Source organism: Lathyrus oleraceus, chromosome 2, assembly GCF_024323335.1.
Source record: "Lathyrus oleraceus cultivar Zhongwan6 chromosome 2, CAAS_Psat_ZW6_1.0, whole genome shotgun sequence".
Classification (NCBI taxonomy): domain Eukaryota; kingdom Viridiplantae; phylum Streptophyta; class Magnoliopsida; order Fabales; family Fabaceae; genus Lathyrus; species Lathyrus oleraceus.
In genome coordinates, this window is record NC_066580.1 from 352,509,378 (window position 1) to 352,522,407 (window position 13,030).

The window sequence follows — 13,030 nt, forward strand, 5'->3', positions numbered from 1 at the left end:
TGACCCTCTTTCGAAATCTACAGTCTTCATGTTAGATATGCAGCTTCGAGAATATCCCACTTTTGGGCTTCGTACATATTCTTCAGGCTAGAACATGTTATAACGACTCTTCGATTAGACTTTGTTTTTTTAATGCGATCCGTGGGCTGGATCCTCTTATAGGTTGATTTTCTGTTGAGCTGTCAATCTATTCCTCCAGCTGGCTTGCTGGGGAAATAACGCTCGTAGTCGACTCTCTGGCTGAATCTTCGAAATGACCCTCAGGCTGGATCTCTGGAAAACGATTCTCAGGCTGAATCTTTGAAATGACACTCATGCTGGGTCACACACACACTTGATCCTCTGGCCGAATCTCATGACTTTGGTTGTAAAGTAATTTTTCAGTCTGCTTTGAAGAACCTATTTATCAACTTATGTGTATGTTTGATATGCATGCAAGTGCAAATGCAAATGTTATGCATGGTGCAAAAGAAAAAAGAAATCTGCTTGGGGAAGCAACTCTGGCAGGGAGCGGATCGTTGTATCAATCCTTGAATGCTCTGTGGGGAACGATCCGTCTGCCGGGACCGGGGAGCCACCGAAAATAAATCGGCCTTTTTTGAAAAGTTGACCTTGCTGGGGAAGTATCAACTATGGAAACTTTGCTTGGCGAGGCTTTGCGAGGAGAGTCTGTGAGGAAAGCACTTCCTGGGGAAATGTCGTAGGAATCGACCTTTGCTGGGGATATGAACTTGCTAATCGTCCTCAGGCTGGGGATTAAAACAAATCTGTTAAAAAATAATCTGCTGGGGACGAGATGAACACTGGGAACACCACCCTCTTGTTTGTTGGGTATGCGACTACTCCGCTGTTGCTGGGAAGATACAGTCTGGCACTGTCGACTCCGCTGGGGATATACAGTCTGGATACTGTCAACTCTACTGGGGATATACAGTCTGGATACTATCAACTCTACTGGGGAACCTGCTCTGCAGAGGAGAGGCTTTGTCAACCGCTTGGGGTGAGGATTCATGACTTGGCATCCGGTTCCTGTGACCTGTAACCAAAAAATACACGTATGCCCCGGGGAATTACTCGGTTTGAATTCACCGTCCGGGATTAAGCACATTCAAAGCAATTTTGACTATTTTCCTGCGCAAGTCATTTGCAAAAGCCACCATTACATTCAGATGCAATATGTTTCCTCAAGAATTCAGACATCTTTTGCAAACAAACTGATAAATGAAAAGTAAAGAGGCTTTTTAACTGAATTATTCGACTTTTTTTGGTTGAAAAATTTGTGCCAGGAATAGGCGAGTACGTCAGGAAGCTGATCCCTGGAAAGAGGCGATCGCTATAAATTGAACAAGAGAAACTATCCTAATGGCAATTTGGAAACGGGGTCCCACCGAGTTTCGACTCTGCTATAGCTCGTATGTTCTCAAGACGCTCTGCTCATCTTGCTTTCTGAAGTGGATGATTAGTCGATCTTTTACCTTCGAAGATTGCCAGATTCAATGAAACGGTGATATAACACGGATGAACTCAGATCGCAGTTATTCGCTTATTCCCTAACTTTTGCGTGGACCACCCTTTTGGGTTTTCAATCCACCGGGATACCCTTTTTTGCCTGAGCCGCCCTTTCGGGTTTTCGACTCACCGGGTGTACTTTTTTTTTTTTTATATCCCTAATTTTTGCCCGAACCTTTTGATTCTTTTTTTTTTTGTTCGTCGGGATGCCCCTTTTTTGCCTGGACTATTCTTTTTACTGTCCAGCGGGACTATTTTATGCGAAGTATTTTTTAACTGTGTCTGAGTTGACAGAGGACGGGAAGTCTTCGCCATCCATGGTTGTTAGCATCAGAGCTCCGCCAGAGAAAACTCTTTTAACCACGTATGGACCCTCGTTGTTCGGTGTTGGGAGGAAGAATTCTTTTGAGTACCAATTCACCGACTCGATACTCCCGAGGGCGCACTTTCTGATCAAACGCTCTCTTCGTCCGTCTCTGATATAGCTGGCCATGGTATATAGCTGCTAGTCTCTTTTCCTCAACTAGGCTTAGCTGATTGTATCGAGAACGGACCCATTCTGCTTCGTCCAGCTTCATTGTTGGTGCAGGGAAAAGTTATTCTGGCACAAAATGGCATATGAACCCCCTCCGGTGTGATCAACACTGCACCAACTCCGCGACCATTGACGTTGACCGCCCCATCAAACATTATAATCCATTTGGATTCAGGGTCAGGCCCCTCCTCCGGGAGTGGTTCCTCGCAATCTTTCGATTTGAGAAACATGATGTCCTCATCAGGAAAGTCGAACCTCATAGGTTGGTAATCATCAATCGGTTGCGCGGCAAGATAGTCTGACAAGACACTTCCTTTGATGGCTTTTTGTGAAGTGTATTGGATGTCATACTCTGTCAGCATCATTTGCCACCTAGAAACCCTGCTGGCTTTTCAAAAATATACTTGACTTGATCCATCTTTGATATCAATAGAGTCGTGTGAGTCAACATATACCGTCTTAGTCGGCGAGCAGCCCATGCCAAAGCGCGGCAAGTTTTCTCGAGCAGTGAGTATCTTTGTTCACAGTCGGTAAACTTTTTGCTAAGGTAGTATATTGCATGCTCTTTTCGACCTGACTCGTCATGCTGACCGAGCACACAACCCATTGACCTTTCTAACACAGTCAAGTACATGATCAACGGTCTTTTCCTCTCGGCCTGTAGACTGGCCCCGATCTTGATCTCTTTCTTGTCGTCTTCGGTACCAATGTTGATGGTCTCAACCACCTCCTGATAAGGTGTGATAGCTCGGTCCTCCTGTTTCAACAACCTGGCTAACTCCTTAGGAAATTCACAATCTTCCTCAACCCCTTCTTCGGCTTGATAGATAGGATTGTTGAAGTCATACTTGGCCATAGCAGTGTCGTTAGCAGTGAGATCCGGGTGATCAGTTTTACGAGGTGTTTTTTTGGAAAGAAAAACGAAAAAGAAACATGAAAAAGAAACATTGCCATTTTTGTAAAAGTAAAAATAATTGAAAGAAAGAGAACACAAAATTGTTTGCAAAAGCTGTCCTTTATTGATGATGAAAATAATTGTGAAATGTAACTAAATGGATGGTCCTACAAATGAGTCATTACACCTTGGTCAAAGTGTAAGACTTTGTTATGCATGTGATAAAAGGAAAACAATAAAAATTACTCCTTCAGTAGAGTAAACCGGACGACTTTTTCAGACGACCAATTCTCGAGCTTTTCTCCTGGGACACACGGGCAAATCCAGCTTTCTAAGTCACAGTCGTTGTCAGCCTTGTCTTCATCTGCAGCATTGACGGTGTAGGGAGAAACCAAACCCCCGCTGGAGAAAGTACCGGCTTCATTCTTCTGAGACCCCGGAGTATACCCCAATCCAAACTTGTCTTCTTTTATGATTGGCTCCACAAATTTGCCCCAGCCTTGGGCATTACCAGCCTTACCATTTCAACAGCTTGCTTGTATGAAGAGATAGAAGTCCCGACCTTCTCAAACTCAGGTGAAAAGACAGTTTCGGGCGCGACCTCACTGATGTTTATGGCTTCGAATCCCTGACACAGCATATCATGCATCTCGCCATCCATCTCCACATACTTAAATGTAGACAGGTGGCTAACAAAAATATCCTCTTCACCACAGACGGTGACAATCTGACCTTCTAGTCCATATTTGAGCTTCTGGTGGAGAGTAGAAGTAACAGCACTGGCAGCATGAATCCAGGGTCGACCTAGCAGACAGCTATAGGCAGGCTGGATATCCATCACATAAAAGGTACTCATGAATACTTGCGGTCCAATCTTAACTGGCAACTCAACTTCGCCACAAACAGCTCGCTTAGAGCCATCAAAAGCCCTTACAACTAAATTACTCGGCCTCAGGGTGGCGTCATCGCAATCCAACTTCGTTAAGGCTTTCTTTGGGAGAACATTCAGAGAAGAACTTGTATCAACCAAAACATGGGAAAGCACCGTCCCTTTGCATTCCATTGTGATATGTAAGGCTTTGTTGTGATTCCTGCCCTTAGATGTTAGGTCATAATTGGTGAAACCTAGCGCATGGCTAGTGTGTACATTCGAAACTACCGACTCCAGCTGGTCAACAGTTATCTCTGGGGGAACATAAGTCATATTCAGTACTTTCAACAAGGTTGCTCTGTGTGCCTCAGAGCACATCAATAGTGAGAGAATGGAGATCTTTGAGGGTGTCTGATTTAGCTGGTCGACTACCTTGTAGTCACTTTTCTTGATAACCCTCATAAACTCATCCACTTCCTTCTCGAATGCGGTCTTAGAAGGAGCTTCCTCGGTAGTAACCTCTTCGGTAGATACCTGTTTTCCTTTAGCCTTGGCAGCTGCCTCAGCTTCAGCATTCGTGCGCAATGTTGATGGTGCAAATAGGCGTCCACTGCGAGTGAAGCCACCAATTCCTCCAACATTGTCTACAGCGGAGCTACCAATATCAATGTCTTCTTCGTTAACTTCCTGCCCCTGGCAGTAGATATCAGCCCCATAGTGCCACGGGATAGCACTGTCTTTCTCATACGGAACAGGTCCTGGTACCATGATGGTGACCGGACCAATCAAAGTCGGTTGAGGTTGTCAGAGTAAATTGATGCTGGACTTTCTGGGAAATATATTATTGTCGGAGCGGGTCTCTCGGGAACATATATTTCTTCAGGAGTGAAATAAAACGTTACTGTCGACACATCATTCTTCACTGGACGAGTCTGATCGAACTGAAGACAACCTTCATCTATCAGTTGCTGAATACCCCTTCTCAAACTATCACATTCGTTCTCGACGTCTTGACAATTTCTGCACTCTTCCCTACAGCCTGGGAAAATCCGTCCTTTCAAGAGTCGGTCTTTGACCACCGATAGCGAAGTCTTCACTTTAGTCACATCAGAAACCAAATTCAAAGTTTCCCCACTATCAACAGCATTAATCCTCTGCCCGCCGTGAGCTGGCATCGGGTTTTGGATAACATTAGGCACTGGAGAAAAATTGATGGTCTGGGCATCTCTCAAATCTTGTACCTTTAGCTGGAGAGCCTTGCAATTATCTGTAGTATGGCCAGGTGCGTTGGAGTGAAAAGCACATCTGGCGTTGACATCAAAACCTCTAGGCAGATTGTTGGGATCGACCGGTGGGGCCAGAGTTCTCAACGTAACCAGATTCATGTCAATCAGCTTGGGAAGTAATACAGAATAAGGCATTGGGATTGGCTCAATGACCCGGTCCGCCTGCCTTGGACGTTGTTGATAGGGTCTCTGCTGACCCGGATTACCTCCTTGTTGTTGATTGTTGTACCTGGGTTGTTGTTGCGGATGATACTGCGGTTGAGGAACAGGTGTTGGAATAGTGACTGCGGCCACTTGATCTTGATAATAATTAGGGCGTCCTCTGCCCCTGCCTCTGCCGACATATACAACGCTCGTCTCACCTTCTCTTCTTCGCTGACCGTTACCAGCAAACGGTTTCTTGGGAACTAATGAGTTAGAAGCACTGTTGTCTTGAATTCGGCCCATCTTCAACTGACTCTTGATCCTTTCTCCAGCAATCACTATCTCTGCAAAGCTGATTGAAGGGCAAGCAGCCAATCTCTCGATATAATTGCCTTAAAGAGTGTTCATGAACATGTCCGCCATCTCCCTTTCAGACATAGTGGGTTGGACGGATGCAGGAATCTGTCTCTAACGCTGAGCATATTCTCTAGAGGTTTCCTTGGCAGTCTGAGACATTCCTTGCAACAAGGTCCGATTTGGAGCCATGTCCAAGTTGTATTGATATTGCTTGACAAAAGCCTCTGCTAAGTCTTTCCAGCTCTTGATGGTAGTACGAGACAAATGAGAATACCATTCACGAGAAGCTCCAGTTAAACTGTCTTCAAAATAGTACATCCACAACTTTTCATCTTCAGTGTGAGCTCCCAACCTTCCCAGATAAGATTGGAGATGAGTGCGTGGGCAAGAATCCCCGTTGTATTTCTCAAAAGTAGGGGGTTTGAACTTGTGAGGGATCCTTACTCCCTGAACCAGACCAAGATTGGTGACATCAAAACCTAAGGAATTTTGAGACTCCAAAGATTTGAGCTTCTCAGCAAGCTCATCCATACGGCAAGTGGTCTCGAGGGCCTCGTCGTGTAAAGAAAATTGATCATACTGACAATCTTCAGTAACGGGGCGCCCGTTAATCCGAATCCCTTGATTCACATTGTACCTTCCGCCAATACCATTCCCAACATTTCCCATGTTGCCAACATTACCCGGGTTTCCATCAACATTTGCGTTACCTGCGTTTCCAGTGTTCACAGGGTCATCAGCGTTCCCAGGGTTACCAGGGTTCCCCTCAGCACTTGGTATTTCCACCTCTGGATCAGGCCTCGGTTGCTCAACCAATTCCTTCAGCTTCGCCTGGCCTTCTGCCATACCAGTCATCAATGTCATGAACTGATCCATCCTTTCACGCATATCAGCCAGTTCTTTCTGTATCTGGTCCATTGTTAGTCGTGGACGGTTTTCCTTTGTCGGGTACCTGTGAACTCGCTTGGGACCAATAACTGCCTGCAACAGGGAACAAACATTAGACACTGCGGTGACACCTGCAAAAAAAACAAGGGTTAATATGTATGGTATGCGATGCACTGCTTATTCGATTTTAAGGCCCCCCCTTAAAAAGGGAATACCCTTCAAATGAATAAGCATGAGATGTTGGATGCAAATATGCAGATGATGTTATGCAATGCAATGGCATGTCAATCAAAATTGCTGGATCCGCTTGAACATCTGTCAGGTTGCACTGCCTGGAGAGAAATTAAGAGGATCAAGCAAAGCACACCAAACAAAGGTCATGGGATGGATCATGTTATCCTTAATATCAACCATCCATTTTTGGTGGATTATGGTTTACACCTCATCAACACCCAAGTTTCATTGATATTAAGGATACCTGAACGGATCAACCATGAATCAAGGGTTTGTTGCAAGTCACGAGCATGGAGTTTAGGTTAAGAACCACCCAAAGGGAGTGTACTAAGGTTTAAACCTGCCAAACATGTTCTACAAAAGGTTCCCATAGTCATAATCCCATCTTTCGGATATTATCGGAGGAACGACTACTCGTATTCCAAAAATATTCTCAAGAGAGACTCTTATGAGTGTAGTATCGCGTAACAATCGTATCAAATCTTACACTTGAACGACTTTCGCACTACGTCCTACGAATAGGCCAAGATGGGTTTGGTAAACTAAGGTCCTTGGCTTCTAAGGTCTATATTGGAAAAAGTAATGTCTAACCACAACTTACTTGTGTGACATTATTGATCCCAACATGACCTCCACCAAGTGAATGGGCTTGCAAGTCAACTTGCTAAGGAATAACTCCACACAAGTCAACAAGACTATGCCATTCTCCTATCCTAAGTGCACTCGAGTTCGGGTATAGAACTCATCTCACAAACAGAACCAGCAGATACGGCAGTCATATGTACACAATGCAATAAAGCAGGTAAATGCTGAAAGATAAATAACTGTACAAAAGAATAAACACCCAATAAACAAACAACCTACAAAAGCTAGGAGGGACTCGCTTAGGGAAACCGGGTCCCCAGCAGAGTCGCCAGCTGTCGCAACCTGAAAAATGGAATGCGAAAAAAACAACCGGCGAAGAAAGACAGGAGAGTCGCCACCGTGCGTTATTTATCCCAAAGGAGGGAAAGGAAACGCTCAAAGTAAACCTGGAAAAAGGAAAGGACAAGACAGGGTCTCGCAACCAAATCTTGGGTTCGGGAGTCGATTATACGAAGGAAAGGTATTAGCACCCCTACACATCCGTAGTACTCTACGGGATCCACTTTTTTAGTTCTTGTCTAAAGGGTGTGGGTTTATCTAATGTGTTATTTACTAAAAAAAAGGGTCAAAAGAAAATGACTCGCACGGATGTCGCATCCACTGCATACGTATCTCATCTGAATATGAGAATCAGAGTCTTCGTAGCTCGGCTACCTAGGGGTTAAGGGTAATTGTGCTCGCTAAGACATCGCGTCTTATGCCTACGTATCTCATCTGGAATGAGAATCATAGCAAGCCGTAGTTCGGCTAACTACGGGGTTATGGATTGGGTTTTGGACAAACGACGTTACTACGCAATCTACCGGATGCTCGACCTTTGGAGACTTACTCGCCTATAGTAGAAGGAGTTAACGTGTTCTTAGGAGAAGAAAAATCAATGAGTTGGTAGGGTTAGGGATGCTCATGCAAAAAGGCAGTCCTTGACGAAGGAACCGCGCTACCTGTGGGGATACGAACACATACAAAACAAACATGTATAAAGTAAACGTGCCAACAAGGCAATCAGAATAAATCTCCCAAATGGTATCCCACAAGCAAAGTGGAATATCCAGCGAGCTATCCCTGCAAAAGTCATGTGAGCCTTCACAAAAACTCAACAAAAGGGTTAGTGAAACACGATAAGGATTAGGAGAAAACATGCTATGACAAACGTAAGTCAGATTAGAGAAAAACAGAAAAAAGAAAATGCTACTGTCGCGATCGCTACTGTCTCGCCTAGCGAAGGCTTGGAGAAGCGTCGCTGCGTGCTCGCCTAGCGAAGGTGCTTGCGAGCGCCTGCGGGTTTGGATTTTTCATGGATAACAATATGGTTTCAGAAACCTCAAACCCTGTGGCATACACTTCAGAAATAAAACGATTAAGCATTCAAGGGATTATTTATACATTCATACATAATTATGAACCCGTGGGCAAAAACCTAATGAAATTTATCCATCATACCTCAAACATTCAGAGTATTCAACTTCAAAGCACAAAGGTAATGGGAATAAGGGCAAACCTGATTGGAGAGATCGGTTGAAATCAAATGGCACGGCTGGATTTGCAAACCAATGTTAGGGTTTTCTTGAGCTGAAAGTGTGCGAGTCAGAATGAACCTTTCAGAGTTGCCTGGAGGTTGCTGCAGATTAATTCTCACTCTCTCTCTCTAGGTTTCTCTCCAGGTTTTGTCCAGGGTTTTGTTTCAATGAAAACTCTATTATTTATAGCCTAATATTGGTAGCTTAGTGGGCTTTTGAGAGAGGTCCAAGTCTGAGATTTTTTCTTTTATTTATTTATTTTATTTTTTATTTATTTATTTATTTATTTATTTTCGTTTTTTTTTTTCATAACACGTGGTCTTCGCCTAGCGAGCATGACAACTTATGAACAAACCTTTGCTCCTTCAAGATTAACATTTTGACTGACGAATAGACCCCTGTTGGAAGTAACTCAAGTCTTTCCCTTGTTGACTGATCATCTAAATAGAACCCACAAAGTGTCCTGGATGATGTTCAAGCTTCTTGGAGCTAATCCCGATTGACATGATGAAATGCAATGTATCTAATGTTAAATGACCTAAAAATGAATGCGTGGTTAAGGAGGACAAATTTTGGGGTGTTACACCTCCCATGAAGCGCTTCGTTTAACATCGCATGGCTCGACAATCGTCCATCTTATCAGGTAAGACAGACCTTATCTACCAGACCACTCTCTTGTCCTTGATGGTATGGCTTTACTCTCTGCCCATTCTCTCGAAAAGTGTCTCTGTTCGCTGGATTTTCGAGCACAATTGCTCCATGCGGGAATACTTTGTGAATCACAAAAGGTCCCGACCATCTCGACCTCAGCTTTCCAAGGAACAACTTCAACTTGGAATTAAATAACAACACCAACTGTCCTTCCCAAAATTCTTTCTTCTGAATTCTTTATTCATGCCATTTTTTCATTTGCTCTTTGTATATTTTTGCATTTTCATAAGCCCAATTTCTAAACTTTTCTAGCTCATATAGTTGAAGAATCAGGGTTTCCCCGACTTTTGAAAGGTCACAGTTCAGGAATTTGGAGGCTCAAAATGCCTTGTGCTCTAGTTCGAGCGGTAAATGACATGTTTTACCATAAACCAATTGATAAGAGGACATACATATTGAGGTTTTGAATGTTGTTTTGTACACCCATAGTGCATCCTCCAACTTGATCGACCAGTCCTTTCGAGAAGCACTGACAGTATTTTCCAAGATCTACTTTATCTGCTGGTTCGATACTTCAACCTGTCCACTTGTCTGAAGATGATATGGTGTGGCAATTTTATGCTTGACGTTATCTTTCCTTAACAGATTCTCCATTAACTTGTTTAGAAAATGAGTACCTTTGTCACTAATTAGTGTTCTTGGTACCCCAAACCTAGAGAAAATGTAGTTTTTAGGAATTTGACCACCATTTTAGCATCATTTGTAGGTAATGCTATAATTTCCACCCACTTTGACACATAATAAACAGTGACCAAAATGTAATGTTTTCCAAATGATGGTGGAAAAGGTCCCATTAAGTCTATGCCCAATACATTGAACAATTCTACCCCCAACATGGCATTTTGAGGCATCTGATTTCTCTTTGAAATATTACCCGTACTCTGACATCTGTCACATTCTCTTACTATACTTTGAGCATCTTTGAACAGGCCAGGCCAGTACAACCCAGACTGGAGAACTTTTGTTGTTGTTCTATCGCTGCTAAAGTGTCCTCCATATTATGAGTCATGACAAGCTCTGAGGATGTCCCTTTGTTCTTCCTCTGGAACATATCTTCGAACCAACCCATTTATTCCTTTTTTGTACAAGAATGGGTAGTCCCACAAATAAAACCTGCAATCATGCAAAAAAAAATCTTTTTGTTAGAATGAAAATCATTAGGTATTAGTCCACCCACCAAATAATTCGCATAATCTGCGAACCAAGGAACACCAGTAACAGTTAGGATTTGTTCGTCGACGAACTCATCTATGATTGGGTGTTTCTCCTCTATTTCTTTTATAAGAGACATTCAGGATAAGTGATCAGCAATAGTATTTTCACAACCCTTTTTGTCTCTGATTTCCGGATCAAACTCTTGCAGAAGTAGGATTCATGTCATCAACCTTGGTTTAGATTCCTGTTTAGCAAAAAGATATTTCAAAGCCGCAAGGTCAGTATAAACAATTACCTTCGATCCTAACAAGTAAGACCTGAATTTATCAAAACCATATACAACCGCGAGCAACTCTTTTTCAGTGGTTGCATAATTCATTTGGGCGGGATTAAACATGTGACGTGCATAATAAATCACATGCAAGAGCTTCGCCTTTCATTGTCCTAGCACTGCCCCTACTGCATTATCACTTGTATCACACATGATCTCAAAAGGGAGAGACCAATCAGGGGAAATCACTATAGGAGCAGACACCAACTCCCTCTTCAGGATCTCAAAAGCTTCGCTGCACTTTTTGTCAAAAAGAAAAGGTGTATCTTTTACAAGTAAGTTTGTCAATGGTTTGGTGATCTTAGAAAAGTCCCTGATGAACCTGCGGTAAAAACCCACAAGTCCCAAGAAGCTTCTGATGCCTTTTTCATTCACTGGTGGTGGTAAATTAGTTATCACCTCCACTTTTGCTTTGTCTACTTCTATGCCTCGATTGGAAATTTTGTGTCCCAACATGATTCCTTCATATACCATAAAATGGCACTTCTCCCGATTTAGGATCAAATTTGTTTGCTGGCGTCTTTCTAGCACAAGAGACAAGTTAGCCAAACATTTATAAAGAATAACCGAAAACAGAAAAGTCATCCATAAACACTTTCATATGCTTTTCCAGCATATCCGCGAATATGGATGTCATACACCTCTGAAATGTGGCAGGTGTGTTGCATAATCCAAATGGCATTCTCCTGTATGCGAAAATACCATAAGGACATGTAAAAGCGGTATTCTCTTGATTTTCAGGGGCCACAACAACCTAATTGTACCCCGAGTATCTGTCAAGGAAAGAATTAATCATAACTGGATAACCTTTCCAACATTTGATCAATGAATGGCAAAGGGAAGTGGCCATTTCTTGTTGCAATATTCAGCCTTCTGTAATCAATGCACACTCTCTAACCTGTAACAGTTCTAGTTGGGATCAACTCATTTTTCTCATTTTTTATCACAGTAGTCCCCCCTTTCTTTGGTACCACGTGCACTGGACTAACCCATGAGCTGTCGGATATGGGGTAAATCAGCCCCGCATCCAACAACTTGACAACCTCTTTACGAACTACTTCTTTCATAGCTAGATTAAGTCTTCGTTATGGTTGAACTACCGACTTATGGTCATCTTCCATCAAGATCCTGTGCATGCAAACTTTCAGGTTAATACCTTTCAAATCCTCATTCGCCCATCCAATAGCACTCTTGTATTTTTTTAGTACTTGGATGATTTCTTCTTCTTGGAAACTTTTTAAACTGGAATTGATAATAGTCTGGCACCTCTTTTCAGCATCAAGAAACACATTTCAGATTCGCAGGTAATTGTTTCAGATTTTCCCCCTTTTTGGGCTCTTGAGTATCTTCTGATGGTGGGGGTGGTTTTAAATCTTTCCACCGGTGTGGTTTAGATCTAATCCACTGAGGTTGTTCCTCCATAATGGCTAGCACTTCTGACTCTCTCTCTCTCGTCTTTATCACTTTCAAAAATTGATAAGCTCAAAACACGTTCTAACGGTAACTGAGGTATTTTTGTTTCAATTTCTTGAGCAATCACTTGATCTATTACCTCTACAGTGTGACTCGTGCCAACATCATCTTTGTATTGCATAGTGTTTCGAACATAAATTTTCAATTCTTCATCATAGACTTTGAGAGTCATTGTTCCTTCCTCTATGTCTATCATACACTGCCTTATCTCTAAAAATGGTCTGCCCAATATGAGAGGGATCTCCTCATCCTCAGGCATCTCAAGAATGACAAAATCAATCGGAAATATAAAATTATCTATCTTTACCAGAACATCTTCCACAATTCCATAAGGTCGCCTAACTAAGCCATCGGCAAACTGAAGTGTCATCCTAGTATCTTGAATGGTGCCAAGGCCCAATTTTGTATAAATGGACAACGGCATCAAACTCACACTCGCTCCCAAATCAATCAGAGCCTTCTTGAGTTTTCTATCACCA

The 13,030-nt window shown here is 42.8% G+C and overlaps 1 protein-coding gene across 1 annotated transcript; it reads right to left on the bottom strand.

Annotated features, from left to right (window-relative positions):
• Window positions 1-11,183: 11,183 nt before the first annotated feature.
• On the bottom strand, window positions 11,184-12,145 carry LOC127123234 (uncharacterized mitochondrial protein AtMg00860-like). The gene is made up of 2 exons (XM_051053473.1): window positions 11,977-12,145; window positions 11,184-11,602 (listed from the first exon to the last, which is right to left on the bottom strand). The coding sequence occupies exons 1-2, from the start codon at window positions 12,143-12,145 to the stop codon at window positions 11,184-11,186; spliced, it is 588 nt and encodes a 195-aa protein (XP_050909430.1).
• Window positions 12,146-13,030: the final 885 nt, after the last annotated feature.

What these genes read in the sequence shown, in the direction of transcription:
- LOC127123234 (XM_051053473.1), bottom strand. Translation starts at nt 12,145, where the DNA reads ATGAAAGAAGTAGTTCGTAAAGAGGTTGTCAAGTTGTTGGATGCGGGG. An exon ending in CCCAACTAGAACTGTTACAG is followed by an intron (nt 11,603 to 11,976) that starts GTTAGAGAGTGT and finishes CTCTTGTGCTAG; the next exon opens with AAAGACGCCAGCAAACAAAT.